Source organism: Colias eurytheme, chromosome 11 (assembly GCF_061535395.1).
Source record: "Colias eurytheme isolate Ceu_HAF_F1 chromosome 11, ilColEury1 Martin Lab GWU primary, whole genome shotgun sequence".
Taxonomy (NCBI): domain Eukaryota; kingdom Metazoa; phylum Arthropoda; class Insecta; order Lepidoptera; family Pieridae; genus Colias; species Colias eurytheme.
Genome location: NC_142990.1, coordinates 3560075 through 3578717, shown reverse-complemented (window position 1 = coordinate 3578717; position 18643 = coordinate 3560075). Strand labels below are relative to the sequence as shown.

The following is an 18643-nucleotide window of genomic DNA, read 5'->3' as shown; positions in this document are numbered from 1 at the left end:
AGACAGATACAGATTTCACCAGACAGTGATCGGAGCTGCCAAGCGGCGAAGAAATCGCCACCGAGTAACGGTCTGGATCTGTTGTCAGCAGAAGGTCCAAGCAATTGGCTGTATGGCTCTCAACATCAGGAACCCGCGTCGCTCCTTGAACCAGCTGGGTGAGATTTAATGCTATGGAGAGTTTACGCATCTCTCTCCCAGCCAGGTCAGTGCACTGGTATGGGTATAGCCACTCCTGGTGGTGGGCATTAAAATCCCCCAGTAACACAAGCTGAGCGGAAGGGTATTTGTGTTGAGCAGCATCCGCCACCTCACTAAGGTACTCTGTGAGCCTGATCGTCTCCTGGTCTCCGCTGTGCGCCCGGTAGACACAGGCATAGAGAAGTTTCTCTGGGCCTGTGTCCACCAGCATCCATAGCACGGAAAAATGGGGGTCTTCAAGATGTCGGAGACGCCGACAACAGATGTCATCTCGGACGTACGCGCACACACCTGACCGAGCCTTAAAATTATGCTCCAGGGTGTAGCCGGGATAGGATAGGTACGCCAAGTCAGACGGACATCTAATCTGCGTCTCCGTGAGGAACAAGATACACGGTTTGCTAGTCTCAAGGTGGAAGTGGACTGCAGCGAGATTAGAGTGGAGACCTCTGATGTTGGTTAGGTCCACTTTTAACGAGAGGGAGTGCTGCCGCTGTGCAACCTTATACTTGTATCTTGCCTTTTTCATGATCGATTGATAAGAGAGTGAAGTAGGTATGAAGACGGCAGTGAGTCGAGGCGCTTAACATCAGGACCGGGACACACACTTAGTAGCCGCATTATTGGGGACTAGTCTGGAGACTGCGGGGACGCCCGAGCCCCCCCAAGTTGTCCATAGGGCCCTCTCATCCGGTCGCCAACCGGCACTATGACGCAACTTGGGATTTTTCGCTGGTTGGCGGGGCAGCCTTTCGCGTGTGGCTAGCACGCTACTTGGGCCCCCTACTGACCAGCGGTCGGCCAGCGGTGCACCGTGCCTCGGATCCCGCTAACCTCCATGACTAGGCACCAGATGCAGCAACATCAGTGTATGTCAGATCGTCCCGATTGTCAAAGCGCAACTGACTCGACCCGTCTTCACTAAGGCTACATCAGCTTCATCAAGTCGGAACACGGACGCTTGGCGACTCGTCTTCAGCTGATGGGTGGTCATTATAGCCGCGACAACTGTCTCCCACCATGACACCTGTTTAGCACCACCCAGGGGCCACGTGTAGGGTTTCTGAGTTCTGGGTATACTCCTACGGACGGAGGTGACTCGGCCCCCATTTTATTGAATTTTGAGACATAAAAGTAATATAGAACAATGAAATCAATTACAAACGGTAACGGACGAGAATATAACAAAAATTATGGAAAAAGTTTATTAGGGTCGACCTGTGGTCGAAATTTAAGGACAAATAACAGGTTTTTCGATTAAAAAAAAAAAACTATAACTGCGGAATAAAGTGTAGGTACCTAATGGTAAAGTTGTATGTAATTAATTTATTTTTTCTACAACTTTTGCTGTTACACTTTTCACACAAAACCTCAAATATCCCAGTTCGTGGATAAGACATAAAATAGCAAATTTTTTTTCAAATGAACACTATAAAATACAGTCAAATTACATACAACAAAAAATCGGCCAAGTGCGCGTCGGACTCGCGCACCGAGGACTCCGAGCAAACATATTTTTTCATTATGTTGTATCTTACAATTTTGTTTAAAGGATTTTTTTCTTTATCTGTGCTTGTAAGTGCTTAAGTCGTTGCTTTTAACCAAATTTCAAGACTGTGTTCACGGGGAGTACCTAGTAGGTTTTGATTGATAATTCCCTTGCAAGTAGTTGCGAATAACAGAATATGCGGCTCTAATTGCTTTTTCTTCAGATTGCGTTGACATAGCATTTGAATTAAATAACAGATTTAAGTTATTATAGACCTGAGTTCTGATGTGAATATCAATTAAATACATGTAGACGTTCATGAGTAAAGGGATTGTAAGTTTAAAATTATTTAAAAATATATTTTTATTTAATTTAATTAAATAATTAGGGTTTTCGCAGTTATTACTACATCTGTGCTATAACACGATACTTTTTACTCAATTTCAAGACTGTGTTTACGGGACAGGTATTGATTCCCTTGCTTATGTCGAAATCCTACGGTCTAGGTCCCTTGATGCTGTGAATAATTCAAACGTTTTAGCCAACGCAATCAAAAGATGCAGCTGTAATTGCTGAAATTTTTCGACACTCCCTAAGAAATCAAAACCTACAGGGTAGTTCCCGAGTACACAGAGTCATGAAATTTAGTACAATCAAACGTCTTATAACGCAGACTAGCTTACCGCCCGCGCCTTCGCCCGTTTTCTCTAAAACCTTATAAATTATATACTATTCCTCTTAAATCACTCTATCTTTAAAAAAACTGCATCGAAATTCGTTGTGTAGTTTTAAAGATTTAATCATACATAGGGACATAGGCACAGAGACAACGACTTTGTTTACTAATTGCGAAAAGCATGAATTTTCCCTTAGATTATAATATAAAAAAATATTAAAAAAAATTTTTAACTTACAACCCTGTTACTCACGAACGCTGACATGTATTAACTTGATATTCATACCAAAAACGAAAGTCTAAAATACCTTTACGCTATAATAAAATCAAACTTCTATGTCAACGAATCAGAAGATACAGCCGTAAATGCCGAAAAATTTCGCAAATTTCGACATTCGCAAGGGAATCAAAACTCAAAACCTACAGGGTACTTTCCGTAAACTCAGAATCTTGAAATTCGGTACAAAGCAACATCTTATAGTACAGATCATACAGGTATAATTGCAAAAAATATATATTTTTCAAGTTTGTCTGCCTGTGAAGACCCTTTTTCTCAGGAACGCGTGGAGGTATCAATCTGAAATTCATACCGAATACTCAAATTTACGGTTCCTTATAGCTGTGAAAAAATCAAACTTATAAGCCAACGCAATCAAAAGATACAGCCATTTATGCCGTAAATTATCGCAAATTTCGACATTATCGCAAGGGAATCAAAATCTATAGGTATTGTACTACTTCCTGTGAACACAGAGTTCTGAAATTTGGTTAAAAGCAACGTCAGCACAGATGGAGGAAAAATTGCTAAAACATACATTTCATGCTTATCAACATTCGCAAGTGTTGCCAGGAATCAAAACCTACAGGGTACTTCCCGTGAACACAGAATCTTGATATTTAATCTTTATTTAATAGAAACTTACGTCTTATAGCACAGATAAAGGAAAAATCCCAAAAAGCATAAATTTAATATTAAAACATATAAAAATGTTTGTACGGAACTCTTGGTTCGCCAATCCGACTCGCACTTGACCATTTTTTTTTAAATCTACGTATCAATTAAATTACCAAAATATAGCTTTTGAAAATTGACCACGTCTATGTGACCCCCCCCTGGCACTAAAGCTGGATCCGCCCTTGGTCATTATGGGGTTTTATTCCGCTTGAAGCTATTGTTTGACACCTGTTTTTTAATAGCGTCGTTAATATTGTATGCAATTCCCTTGTGTGTAATTTGTTGGAGATTAAAAATATATTTTTTTGCCTACAGGTAAATAATAGTTATGTAATTAAACTTTTGGATACTTAAGCGCTTAGTAATGTACAAGAAAATTTAAATTAAGTAGATACCTATGTTCTCTGTAAACATGTTACTATATACCTAGTAATTTATAGTTACTTTAGAAGTGTGTAATGTTTAGTAAGTTCAAAATTTAAAAAAATATATCATAACATCTTGTATTTGAAAAAATCGAATAGAATAGAAAATAATCTATTGCTGATTATGGTCTAGTTGTCCAAGTTGTCGCCACGGAAGGGAGAACTTAAAAAGAAAGCAAAGAAAAAATAATGTATGTAGACCGCGCTAACACTGACACATTGGTACTTAGTAGTTTTTTATTAATGTTTGGTTGATAGCAATTTTTGTCTCAATATAAAAATAAAGGGACGGAGCCAAGCAGAACAGCACACCGAATGTGAGTACAGGCCAGTGTTGAATAGACAGCTTATTAATACGATATTGCGGTCAAAAGTTAATCGGGTTTAAGTCGCTCGCATCGCCCACGAAGATCCATCACAATCGTCATTATTCACACACAAATTATGTAATTTCAATAAATGGAACTTATTGAATAGTGATGAGCGTCAGTAGGCCCCGGCGGGACCCCCGTCGCGAGCCTCGCGCAACCTACCATCATTCATACAATATGTTACAACAAAAATCACCAACCACAATCCATTACCCATTTTTCTTACTTACGTTTTTTGATATTAATTTCAACGAGCGATGTATCGAGACTTTTGTTATCCGTCCTGTATTTCGTGGTAAGAGAGCTCAATAAGCACTTAGATCATCATTGTCCAAAATAAATGTATTTTGTTTGAATAAATCAAGCGTCTGGAGGTCGTAGCGGTGTTAATGAATCTCAATGTTGTACAAGGAATAGTACCTACCTTAAAACTGTAATAGCAAACATGACGAACACAATGAAATGAAATATTCATGAGAATATAAAAGCTCAAAATGAAAACATATAGATAGGTACGTAAGAGGTTAGAGCCCCATGGCTCTAGGTATCTCTTTAAAAAGAGTTTTTTCAGGTAGCAACTTATTATTCTCGAATTACCTTCTATTATAAGATACCTATTGGCTATTAGGTACCTACTTCTCAAGCAAAGAAAGGTTTTTTTGCAATGCTACAGAGGAACATTGTCGCACAGATTTAGGGTCATTCTCAACAAGGATAAAAAACACACAGGTTAAATATCCAAATCGATCCCAAAACAAAATCAGTTTGTCCACTACAAGTGACTGATTAACTATCAGATGTAATCGATTATCTGCCATTATACATGTTTTTTAATGTGGGTTAGGATAGCGAGGAATTCACAGAGGAACTCGTATCTATCATGCGTGTAGAGCGAATGTAAACGTCACCCGCCGGCCCAGTGCACAAACATCACTTATCAAAACAATACAAAATGGGGATGTTATCGATAAGCATCGCGATCACGACGAGCCTCTAAAACCATTTTTTGTGGGTTGACATCGCGCTAATAATACTCATGAGAAAAATGCGCTGGACCCCTGTCATCCTCCTTTTGTTTTTAATTTCTACCTCAGTGGCACCGATTTAATTGGGCTCAACTCGAACGAGCTCGCCTTCGTATTTCACCTCGGCTCGCTTCATTTGAATATTTAAAGCATTCGGGGTCCCCGTCGCATTATTTTCTTTATACAAATACAATATTTATATATTTATTTCAGGGCCAGCGTCATTTATTCGGTGACGTGACTTACCGATGTCGCGTCCTTCCCAGTATCGGCATAGTTACGCGGTGAATTCTCTCGCGTTCCATTTAAAAGTATGTAGTTTTGTTTATTTGTTTTTGTTGCTCGTGCGCATCGCAGCCGCGTGTGGCTGCGCTCTTCGTTGTTTTCTCGCCAGCTCTTATCTTGGACAAGATTGCTCGTTTTTAAATGAAGTTATATCGTCCCGATTGAACACCAGGCTACGGAGGCGAGGCGAATTTTTAATTAGTTTCCGAAGATAGGGGATTTTAAGGAGGAATGCAGGAGCCGTGTTGCGAGTGTGCCTCGGTTTCTTAATTGAGATGTGAATGCACAAATTTAGGAACAAAGTAAGATTTGTTGCACGTGTTACACCAATTAATATTCAATTAGATCTGTTATCATTTTTTCACGGATACGTTTGTATTTTTCTGATAAAGATGGTAAATTGTATTAAATACGGAACGTCTTTGTTGTTACCAGTTAATAAAAGTTGAAGAATGAACAATGTGATTACTTATAACTACAACATTTTAGTTTGTTTTGTATTGGGAATCTTAAAGCTAAAAGGGAAAAAATATAAACAAATGATCTATTGTCATAAAAGAACTTATTTATTTTATGAAACTAATTGTGTTCATGCACATTTCACTACCAAATAAAATTAATCATCAAATATATTACTCAGAAGAAACGAGAGCAATAACATTGAACCCAATATTGTCCGGTTCTCTGGCAATAAATTCGCGACATATTTTTGCAGCGTCTTCCAAAAACGTCTCTGGTGTTGTAGCACCATGTTCTATGGGAAAAGATTTTCTGCCGTCCAGCTCAAATAACTTTCCATCCTTATGGATGAATGTTACGAAATGATTAGACGCTTCGTTGACATCGGTTTCGTCATTACCACCTCCAACCAAATCTTTGTAAGCATCAAGCAAAGCTGCAGAGTTCTCCAAAAGAGCTCCTTTGGCCGCTGCATCGAGGCCTTTAGCGTCATTCAAGAACCTTTTCAATGGGCCTTCTTCTATTTCAATCGTATGTGCGTTGTTGGCTACACTATGAACTAGAGCTATCGTTCCACATACATTGCTAAGTACTTGTCTTAGGTGGAACACATCGTTGACTTCCTGGGCTTTGCTTCTTAGCTCGATTTCCTCTTGGGAGCGGTGCTGTTCGTAACTTTCTGAAAGGGGAAATAGAAGAAGAACAGCGAGGACCGGACGTGGAACCCATTGCAGAGCATCTTTCTCCAAACCTAGAACATCGACCATCTTCCATTTACTCGATACGCCTAGCTTTTGGAGGTACTTGTTCATTACCTCAGGGTTGGATTCCATCGGTAAAGCGACAGCCATGGTAGTTAAATTTTTCTCCGCACAAAAGATAACAGTTAAGGATATTCCGCAAAATTTTCTTTGACTTACAATTTCAATGTCAATTTTGGTTTTCGGTAAATTGTTTGACTGCCAGACCAAATAGGAAAATAACAAAACGTACCTATACAATATTGTAAGATTAAATATTTTATTTGCCATGGCCGTTGCGAAATACTAACTAAACTAATAGGTCTTCATTTCTAAGATTTTTTTTAGTTATTTACAGTAGGAATTAGATAGTGTAAACTTTAATCAAACGGGAACATTTGTATTTAAAAATTCCTATGACCTATTTGCCTTGCAAATTCAATACAACATAACTTTAAATTACACATATGAGTCAAGCTATACATGTAAAGGCCAGGTTGCATCCTACACGAGTCAGTCAAACTCTTCCCTCTAATTAAGGTGTCACATTTTGTCAAACACTCTCTACATCCATTAAGGGCAGCAGAGGGGCGTGGCTATTGAACAACGCTTCGATACACACGAGATAGTTATAGTTAAGACATAAGATATTCAACTTTTGTTTAATAATTTTGGAGGAAATGTGTATGTTTTATTTTCTTAAAATAGGTATTATTTGATAGTGACTCATTATTTAAATTGCAAAGTAGTGGTTTATGGCAACAACTTAATATTAGTAAAAAATATAATTTGCTACTTGTAAATAAAAAATATAAGTAAATCGGCAGTACAAAATTATTCACTTCATTACTTCAATAATATTTATACCCAACGCAAAGAAAAATTATATCTCTAGACCAAGCTCTAGACATATCCATAAAACCAAATCTCGTCTACATCAAGGCGTGGCCAATCGACGCGACTACCTTCAATTATAACCTAAGAGCGGCTATTACTTCGAAATTCACTCGTTAAATACAATAATCGTTTCGCATGACAACACCCGATGGCAGTAGGCGTTTACTGCACTTTCCATTTTATGTTACGTTAGATATAAACTGCGTAATATAATGATTAGATTTCAACAAATTGTACTAGAACTGTGAATATGTAGTAGGTATTGATTTTGAATACGATTAAGATATCCTACAATCTACGTATTCAGTGAGCAGAGTGTCAGTTCATTTATAAGTGAATTAATTAGGGCCTATTTGGCTTTGTATATCATGTTTTTTATATTCCAATAATTCTGAAAAAATGTATGCTACTCAATTTATGAGATATCAATAACAAATTGTATAAAAGTCAAGTTCGTTGTTAAATTACGTAAATTTGGGTAGGAGGTGTTAGTCAAAAATAAAACAAATCCCTTGATCTAAATATTTATTTCGCTCAAATGCATACATTTTTGGAAATGGCATACAATTTCAATTCACTATAGCAACACCGTTAACCTAACCGCTACTCTTTGTACTGATCGCTTTACGTCACTCCATAATCTCAACTATTGCCAATGGACATCGTCAAAGAAAATGATAAAATAATCCCATTAGTTCCCATATATAGCTCCAAAACTTCATATTTCTAAATAACATATTTAATAAATAGGGGGAGTGGAAAAAAAATAATCCACTGGCAACACTCACCATACATTTAATTGGTAACCCAATACATTTTGAGCGACGCGTCGAATAAATAAAATGTTCATACAATTCCATTACAAAAATAGCCGAAGAAATATTTGGTTATATTAAATTACATTAAAATGTATTATATTCCACTAGAACTACTGAGAAATGTCTAACAATAATGACGTGGAATTAATTCAAAAATCAACTACACAATAAGTTCAGTCAAAACCACCTCACTTCGGTAACTACATTATATTGGCGTATTGGACATTATTTTTTTCTGTGAATAAAAATAATTTAATCTATAAGAATGCGTATTTTGAAAACAACAATTAAAGTACACTTCGTCAAATATATGAATCAGAAATAATATGGTATAAATTTTCCGGTGGGTTTCTATGCTCAAGAATATCACATCAAAATAATGTCCAAACCCAACGTACTCCAACGTAATAAGAATACAATAAACAGACAATCAATGACAAATACAATAATTATAACTATCATTAATGGATTAACATGTATCATAATATAATATTGTTCGTTGGAAAAGTCAAATTATTGCTAGCACTTAAACACTATTGGTTTAGAAAATATATTGTAAATTTCACAAAATATCACCTGGTAAATGGAAAGACATTGTTTTTTGTTGGATGATCAAACGTTAATATTAAATATGTATTAAATCTGATAACACCGATTGATGTGACAACACCTAGTAATGGCAACATTTTCTTTAAGGATAATTACTTAGATTATAATTCAGAGACTTTATGACACTTGCAATATTTGCCACATAATAATATATCCTAATATCTAACGATAAAACACCAGCTAATACAATATTAAGGAAAAAATAATAAAATACTGAGCTAAAAATTTATTACAGCCAATATATAAAAGTACTCATTACAATGTTTCGTTTTTAATGAAGAGATCCGAGTTTAAAGCCAAAAATTTAAGGAAAAGAAAAATCTATCCTACGATAATACAATATTATTAATATTTGGACACGATAAAATGTAATAAACATCCACTTAAATTATTAAAAATCTCAAAAATGCATTATAATAATTATGTTAAAATTGCACTGTGTTTGTGTTGGTTAAAAAATAAAAATATTTTGTGAATTGTCACTTCACATCAAATATCATTAAAATGTTAATATGATTCAAACGTTGGATTTTCATTTATTTCATAAAATAAATAGTTTTATTCACGAATTATATAATATTAGTGAATTCCAATTGCGTGAATGAAAGAAAACTTAAATACTGAATAATATTTTCTTACAGCTAAATTCTCCAAAATGTTTAAAAACACGTTTTAAATGAATTTGACCAAACAGTCAGAATATCGATACATTAATAATATAAAACATATAGTTGATAGTAAATAGAAAACTTTTAAAAACTTGTCGCAAAAGCCGGTTCAAAATGGAAGCTATATCACACTATGAGTAAAAATATTTAGTGAACCTTATTGTGTGCGTAAAAGCTTGTATTAAAGAAGTATAATTTTCTTTATATGCATGGTTTCAAAAATCTTATTAATAATGTATTCTGGCCCCGAAGAATAGTTTGCAAGTCTATTACTGCTTTGTAGCTTTGTGCATGAAAAAACTAACGCCTGACTGAATAAAATAGCAATTTCGTTTTAAAACATATTTTTTTTAATCCTAAAAGTGAATTTAAAACTAATATAAAATTAAATAATTATAAATGTTGTGCATAAATGACAAGTTAAAAGCTTAAAAAAATAATACATCATAAAAAAATAGAAAAATATAATATATTATGTGAATGTAGATAGTATATTTAACTAAATTAAAACCTAAAAATAAATTCGTACTGCATCCATGTACTTTAAACATTGGTCACACAATATAATGAAATTTAATACTTCATGGGGATAATATCAAACAATGGCATGATTAGAAAAAATAAATAATATTATCATCAACTAATCTTGACCAAACTTAGAGCAAAAATGTTAAGTCCAGTTATAATTAAGTGACCAACTTTTATAACACTAGGCTCTAAAGTACTTCATTTTTTGTTAGCACTTGCTATTTGAATACGATATCTGTTAAAAGTTACTGTTAAATTTGGACGATATGAAACAATCATATTTATGAGGGTTTACCATAAAAGATAAAACGGAGTTAATCTTTAAAAAAATCGGACAGATGAAGTAATTATACACAAGAAGAAAAAAGTTGATGACAGTAGAATGAGGGTAGTAGAAGAATTATTTATTTATACTATTTTAAAGTTATTCGAGTTACTTTTTTCAACATCAAAGATACATTACAAATCAAAGCTAAAAACATTAGAAAAGTGTAACTGTGAACTCTAAAGTCTGTGTGTCTAAAGTAACAGCCAATACCTAATTTAGTGGTACTTTGCACGTTCAGAAATTAAAAGATTGTACAACTAATTGATATTGCGATGAATTATTTATAATGAAATATGTGTGCGGGCATACACAGGTATTAAAATCTTTTTTTTCCTTTGCTATGTTGTTATTATCTTCAATTTCGAGACCGTGTAAAAATGAATCACAAGATACATTTCACCTATTGAATAACAATGAATTCATAGCGATAAATCACAGTGATTTTTCCCAGACGTTTTATGCATATTAAATTAAAAACAAGCCTTTTAGCCTGTAAAATGAACCATGTAAGCGGCAGTGAAAAATCACTGTGATTTTTCAAGCGACTCTTTTATTTTTTTGCAGAGGTGTATCTATTCGAGCCGACGCGGACGTTCTGATATTATGCATATAATCTCTTTGTAATACAAAGATTTGTAACAACTGATTAAACAGGCCAAAAGTAGTTTCCACATTATGTTAAAGTGACAAATCACTACGATTTTCACTGGCGTTTTTATGTTCAAGTAAGACCTATAACTTTTGGCCTATCAAAAAGAGCTGTTACATCGAAAATCACATGTGATATATCACAGTGACAAATCACAGTGATTTCACGTATATTTACTTAACAATGTGACTCGCCGTTCTCATGATGTCCCGAATCAAAACTGCTGAGGTGTCCGAGTCCTTTTGGCGGTATGGGGGGAGGAGTTTCACCTTCATCTACACGTAATGGTTCCGACATCATGGATATAATTTCTTCGTAACGCAGGGACTCGACTAAATCTATATCTGAAATTGATTAATATGGCATATTATTTTGTTAGGTGGTTATTTATTAAGTTGTTGAGAAAATGATATGTACAGAAATGAGAAAAATTTTTCATTATTGCAACATTAAGGTATTTGAATTGAATGAAGTTGTTTTTGCTATAAAACAAGTTGAGAACATTGAGGTATTATTATAGAGAGGGCACCACGAACAAAATCTGTGCGACAAGCGCGGCGGTGCGGGCCGGCTAGTGAGTCATACACTTTGTAGATATTCCGCCCTTTATTAATTATAAATTAAAACCAATCAATGTAACAAATAAATATTGTTTATCTTATTAAAAAAATATGAATAAACTTATCAATTTAAACTAATCAATGTACTTAACAAAAAAAAAATGAGTTTGAGACGATTGACTCTAACTCGTGTTATAAATAGAGTAGTAGCGATGCCCTCTCTAGTACGTAGTAATGTAACTCAATGGTTGAGAAACTCATTCTTTTACAATAGATAATATTTAAAATATAAATCAGGAAGTTTTCAGCAAAGCTTTATTCCCCTAATAAACCTTGTACATTGGAGACCTTGTAGAAAGAGTGCAATTATCAACTTGAACATTCCACCTCCCGTAACTACCACCAGATGCATTTTACTTTTGTTACGTTCAAGATCACTACTTGACGTGTTGTGATGTGTTTATTTTAAGTAAATATGAAATTGCATAAAAAATGCCTGCTTGATAAAAATATTTTATGAGATGAAGTATGCAAGTGCACTTTTTTGCTCACATATACATCGTATAATTAAAAATGATTTCCAATAGTATGAAAATATACATGCATGTGTGAATATGGGCCGATTTGTAATGAGTGAAATGGTTTCCTGTGCCGAAATAAAATTAAGCTCTTTAACATCTTTGCTTACATAGATGGTCTGTGGTCGTTTATCGTCCCTGCGCGTAGACAATTATACTGTATGATAAAATATATTGTATAATATAATACCGCTTTATAATATAGGAACTCGTAGAAATATGTAATATTCAAAAGACAACACTGATTAAAGAAGATTAGAGCTATGGTTATTTTTATTCTATTATTTTCACATAACAAAATATCACATAAATAATGTCATGGGTGTTTTTTATAACTTTTCGTAGTGTCTGATGTGTTAGTGTTATTTCTAAAAAATGCTTTGTGTTGTTTCTTATCTTCATTTGTGGTATGCCTGATTATTATTTATTTGGCTCTCATTATGTTTTTGTTTATATACTATTCATCTTTCATTCCCTTTGGAATATGTGTGTCTATTTATGCTTGTACTAGCTTAGCCCGCATTTTCAAAGAAAAGCCGCTAAATAGTTCCCGTTCCCGTGGGATTTCCGGGATAAAACCTATCCTATGTGTTAATCCAAGTTACCCTCTATGTGTGTGCTTAGTTTCATTGTAATCGATTCAGTAATATTTGCGTGAAAGAGAAACAAACACACACACACATCCTCACAAACTTTCGCATTTATAATATTATAGTAGGAAGGATGTGTCTCGTCTCTATGTGTGCGCTTGTTTGTGTCGGTCTATATCTATAGCTTGTGCGTTTACTTGTAGAGATTGTCTAATCTAAAAATGAACGCCCCTCCACTAAACTTAATTGTTTCAATGTGTGAGGACAAATAATTATTGAACCACTTTATATGTGTGCGCGCGTCGATTCTACTGCAAACTTTGACACTCGCGCACTGATTTGTCAACTAATCGGGCGATCAGTTCAGGTGCCTAGCATTGTATGGCGGGGAGAGCGCGCTATGTACGGAATGACACGTCCGTTCTGTCGTGCATCGCGTCATTTATGCACTAGTTGGCCAACTGGTCCTGTCGTTCGGGCATGGACGGGACTGGAGGACTGAACGACCAATGAGGCAGACCAATTTGTGTGTATTGCGTCTATACACGTACTTTGAATGTGAGCGTAAACACAGTGGAGGGGCGTTCATTTTTAGATTAGACAATCTCTACCTATTTATGGTTGTCTGCCTGTGACCTTTGTATATATGTGTTTCTAATTGTATCTGTGTGTTTTCTTGTAATAGATGTGTAGATGTTCACATTGTATATACGTTACCATTATGCCGATGGTCATCCGCATTAGTATACGCATGCGCGTCAACGCTAACTCCGGAATCCCGTTCGTCGGTAGCGCGGCCCGCACGACGCGGCACTGCGGGTGCTTCGCCCCATATACGTTTCTCACCTGTAAGAGACAGCAAAGATTATTTCACAACACATATAGGTACAGTACTATTCAAACTTAGTGGCGGCTTGGAACATCGAACTATCAGATGCGCAGAAAACAATTTTAGATATTGCCGGAACGTTGAGGGTAATACCTACGCGCTCGTATATTCGCAGCTAATTTGAGAACCGCCATTAAATTTGGATCGAACTGTAATAACTAATAAGTATATGTTATGTGGAAATACACACCACCCAAACACAAAAGTAAAGTAGGTGCTTGAAGTCATTTCTATAAATTCAAAGTCGAAGTCACATTCGAATACAATTATTCCAATTTTTTTTAGACAACAAGACTTAAAAAGGACCTAAACTGGACCTACCAAACATTTGACTGACCGGTTGGCTTGATTGGTAGTGGCCCTGCCTTCCAAGCCAGAGGTCGTGGGTTCGATTCCCACCCGGGGCAAATATTTGTGTGATGAACATAGATGTTTGCTCAGTGTCTGGGTGTTAATTATCTACATAAGTATTTATTTAAAATTATATATGTATGTTTATCAGCCACCTGGTTATAACACAAGCGAAAGCTTAGTATGATCGTGTGTGAAAATTGTCCTGAAATATTTATTTATTTATTTTTATTTGAACTAACACTGGATAAAAACAGTATACTTTACTCACCAGAAACTCTTGGCGGCAATGGCGGCGCATCGTGTTCACTCCAAGAGGCGCGGCTGTGTCTGCGCGTCTCTACTTCGTCGTCCATCTCGCTATAAATATAAATATAAATAAATAAATATTTCAGGACAATTTCGCTATAAATATTTTGAATTATAATTGTGTATTTCAATAAACATCACTAATGTATGTTTTATTACCATAAGCTTACTTGAGAGCTTATTTTCAGCACCTAAACAACCTAAGAATCTTTGCCTCGGATGTATTTAATTAGCAATACACTAATAATAAACTAAGTACAATTGTTTATTAGTTCTCATCGCATCACATTTACAAGTTATAGAATACACAATGAAAATGGTTCTCTCAAAATTTCATTCTTAACACTCAACTTCCACTAGCTTTTACAGGACAATTTTTCAAGAAACTTTCAATAAACCGATACCTATTAGTCTAAATTCATTCATATTTATTATGTATACTAACCGATATTTTTCAGGTCGTGTAGGACTCCTAGGATCACCCGACTTTGGTCTAGACGGTAATGGCGGCGCAGATTTCACCATAGACATGCTGTCTTCACAATCTCGATTGTCGCTTATCGGCAAACTGCTCGACATAATACTTGCTTGTTGTTCTATTGAATCTTCGAGGGAATACTGGGAAAAGGATATATGTAGTTTTAAAAGGAATAATTAATGATATAGAGACGCTGAAAAATAAATATAGGGAACTCATTTTTTTTTTGCAAAATTAGCTAATGTATTGATGGTTTATCTGACAATCTAATTGATATAATAAATAAATAAAATTCGGTACATTAATTTATTTCCTTTTCTTTAACATTACGGGATCCATTTTTTCTGTGGCGTTTTAAATTTACATATCCGACAATATTATGAACGATGTAGCAAATATTATATTGTTTTGCTTACGATCGGTTTATTGTACAGATGTCCATCCTCGTAATACCCATCGCCTTGTTGTATGCTGTGAGATCGTTTATCCAGCGCAGGGACTGGAGGTAATGGAGTGCTGTAAAGGAATAAAAAATAAAATATGTGTGCGTGTACTAGTGTACACACGTAAGAAGTGAAACTTCTTTATGACCTTATTTTTCAAAAAATAATTTACTATATGCAACTTTACAGAAATACGTCAATCACACGTGATAAAAACAAGATGGCGCGTAACGAAAAAATGTTACACTAAATTTTTTTCCAACCCCGATAAAGAGTTTCACTTCAAAAAAAATATTTCAATATTTTTTACAAAATACAAAAAGAAAACATATCCAATGAAGAAAGCGCTATTCAGGTAAAGGGCAAAAACATGAAAGTATGTAATTGTTTTGTTTCCGTATTCCAGATTGAAATTTTATTCTAAAAAAATCAAATTTCTATTTGTGAATTCATATAATAATACATTGCGTATACTTACTTGACAATACTTTCAGAGAGTTGACGACGAGCTCGAGCTAGTCCAGGGCCCAAGTTTTGTCGCAGTTGAGTGAATCGTTCAACTAAACGCCTGTAATATAAAATAAATGTATTTATTTAACATTACGGTAGTGATTATGATTAAACTTTCTGATGTGCACTTAAGAGCCTGTTCAGATGAGGTGTTTTACGCGTGTTCTATCTGGGTTCCGTTCAGAGTTCCGTATGAAAGTTATCACGCTCCATTGTTATCAAATTCGTTCACTCACAACGGACTCGTGCGTATTACTGGACGTTGCAATGGCACCTGAGTATCTCACTCACGCATCGTTTGCGAGTTAAACGGGCGAGTCAAGAATCCCGCTCATTGCACGCGTAAAACGCCTCATTTGTATGGACTCGAAGGATTATAATTTTTCGACAGTTTCAATCTCTCTTTACAATATTAATTTACTCACCTATGCAGCGGCTTCACTTCCTCCGGCGCCAACCTCCCATGCAATCCCAGCCCTGCTTCCAATACTGCCAGTTGCGATGCTACCAATCTCCTCAATTTCGCTGCAGCAGCCACTTCTCTAACACTAGCGTTTCTACCAAACTCCGCTGTGAGGAAAGCTTGTTCGTATTTAGAGAAGCCCCCTTGTACATTTGCGTCTATCGTGCCTTGGAGTCGCATGGAAAAGGGGTTAATGTTGCGTGTCGGATCGGCCGTGTATTGCGATATGAGGTTGCGCAGTTCGCGTTCCGTTGATTCCATCGTTTCGCATGCGAACTGGGGATAAATGTTATTGCTTAGTAAGTTCATAAAGAAATATGTACATACAATCAAATCGACATATTATTTAAAAGATTGAGTTTAATTCAAAATTAAAAAATATATTACGAATTGTAGTGTTAATAATAAAAAAGGGCACACGTGTCAGAAGTGAAACTTCTTTAGCAAGATTCAAAGATACCATAATCGTCACCTTACTCCATGGTGTGACGTTATTGCCATGACGCGACCTTGAAATTTTACTCTCAACGCGCCTAAAGAAGTTTCACTTCAATAAATACCACTAATTATAATGAAATGACGGTCTATGTATTTGTAAAAAAAAGACGTGTGGCACTCGGGGACTGCCGCGGTAAAGCTATTGCTATGCTATGCTATGCATTCAAGCCACACCTCCGCGCCCGTCGGAGTGGGGACCGTGAGGTTTTTCGTTACTAAATTTCTGGATTCGGTCCCCGCGCTCAAGGCCCGCGATAGAAGCTATGCAATAGCTTAAAATTAGGTAAATTAATTGTGTTGGCTACTAACAGTGACATATTATCACATTATTAATTTTATACTCACTTCCACTGGTGGTATTTCTTCAACAGATCTGGTGACTACTTCGGACCATCGCAATATCCCCGGAAGCGTATTCTCTGTCACCAACGTTGTGCGTTCAATCCACAAACTCTGAAATTAAATGTTAATGTAAAACATGAACAAAACGAATGTTTATTATCTTTTCATTTTGTAAAATAACAAAGGAGAATGGGCATTTTAATAGTAAAATGCCCATTAGGAAGTTGGGCCTGAACCCTTGAGTTGGACCAATACACATGAGATATTGTTTTTATAATAGATCATAACACATAGATAACGGGAAAAATATATATAAAAAAATAATCAACCGGGTTTTTGTACAGTCACATCAAGTTTATATTTCTTTGTGTATAATATTTTTTGCAATTAATAACTGTTATAAGACAATGATAATATCTTTATGTTACTCCAATTCACTTTCACTTACCAATACGTACTAATCTTAAGCCTTCTAATAACCGAAATACACAAATATTATGTTTTGTAACAGGTACCTACCTATACCGTGTTTATTATAATTCAACGTAGTTAGACGTTTTTTGTGGTTAAACTCAGTCACTCCACTGACATTTAGATTTATATTTACTTCACTCGAATTAAAAACACCGTTATTGTGCGCAAAATAATAGCCAAATAAATAAAACTTTTTGCCTTGACTGTACAAGAACCCGGTTGATTTATTTTTTTATTTTATTTTTTTCGTAAGGTATGTGTAATGATCTATCACAAAAACAATATTTCGTGTGTATTGGTCTTAGCCCAAGTTTCAGGCCCAATTTGCCCATTCTCCTTTGTTATCAGTTTATTCAAATAATAATTTAAGAATGTAGAATGCGATTTCAATTCATAGAATATTGATGATTTGTAATGAAGCTCAGTCTACTACCTTTTAAAAATATTAAGCTTCATTTTTTATTAGTATTTAAATAAGCACGTCGCAGACGATATGCGTTTCTAGTATAAAATATAATCACAAACCAACCTTAAACTCATTATCCTTATCTATTGGAGGTTTATGCAATGGCCGATCACACAAAAAGGTATCGACGTCATTGAAAGCGTAGAACCGCTTCACTTGTTCCGGCGCGTGCGCAGGACACGATTGTTGTCTCGTTACCGGCTTTACATTGCAGATTTGGATGTCTATAAAATAAATTATCAATTAAGATAAAACAAAAAGACGGAGAACGTGATAGAGCGATTATCTAAATAAATGTATATTCTATTTCATAAAAATAAGTTTCAAAGTTGTATACAACAATGTCATCAGAAAAAGTATTAACTACTGTACCATCTACTTACCTATATCTACATATAATAAATATGGTGAGCAAGATGAAATTACTTTTAAGTGAATAACCAATCTAAAGTAGTTCTTTACGATTGGTAATATTAATATTAAAATATTTAAGAATATCAGAGTATCTACAAGTAAATAACGTGCATATAATCACATATCCTCATTTCAATTAACTTTTATTACATAAA

General features: G+C 35.2%; 1 protein-coding gene and 1 pseudogene across 1 annotated transcript in view; both read right to left on the bottom strand.

Annotated features, from left to right (window-relative positions):
- Positions 1–6059: 6059 nt before the first annotated feature.
- LOC149904434 (ubiquitin carboxyl-terminal hydrolase pseudogene) lies at positions 6060–6737 on the bottom strand (annotated as a pseudogene).
- Positions 6738–9657: 2920 nt separating this feature from the next.
- spg (dedicator of cytokinesis spg) overlaps positions 9658–18643 on the bottom strand; it is a 52618-nt gene continuing 43632 nt past the window's right edge. Inside the window, exons 27-35 of the mRNA XM_090107011.1 lie at positions 18138–18298; positions 17138–17245; positions 16257–16570; positions 15800–15889; positions 15295–15394; positions 14846–15018; positions 14363–14451; positions 13569–13697; positions 9658–11467 (exon numbers count right to left, since the gene is read on the bottom strand). Of these exons, the coding sequence (XP_089963137.1) occupies positions 11301–11467; positions 13569–13697; positions 14363–14451; positions 14846–15018; positions 15295–15394; positions 15800–15889; positions 16257–16570; positions 17138–17245; positions 18138–18298 (1331 nt within the window). The 3' untranslated portion in view covers positions 9658–11300. The remainder of the gene's footprint in view (positions 11468–13568; positions 13698–14362; positions 14452–14845; positions 15019–15294; positions 15395–15799; positions 15890–16256; positions 16571–17137; positions 17246–18137; positions 18299–18643) is intronic.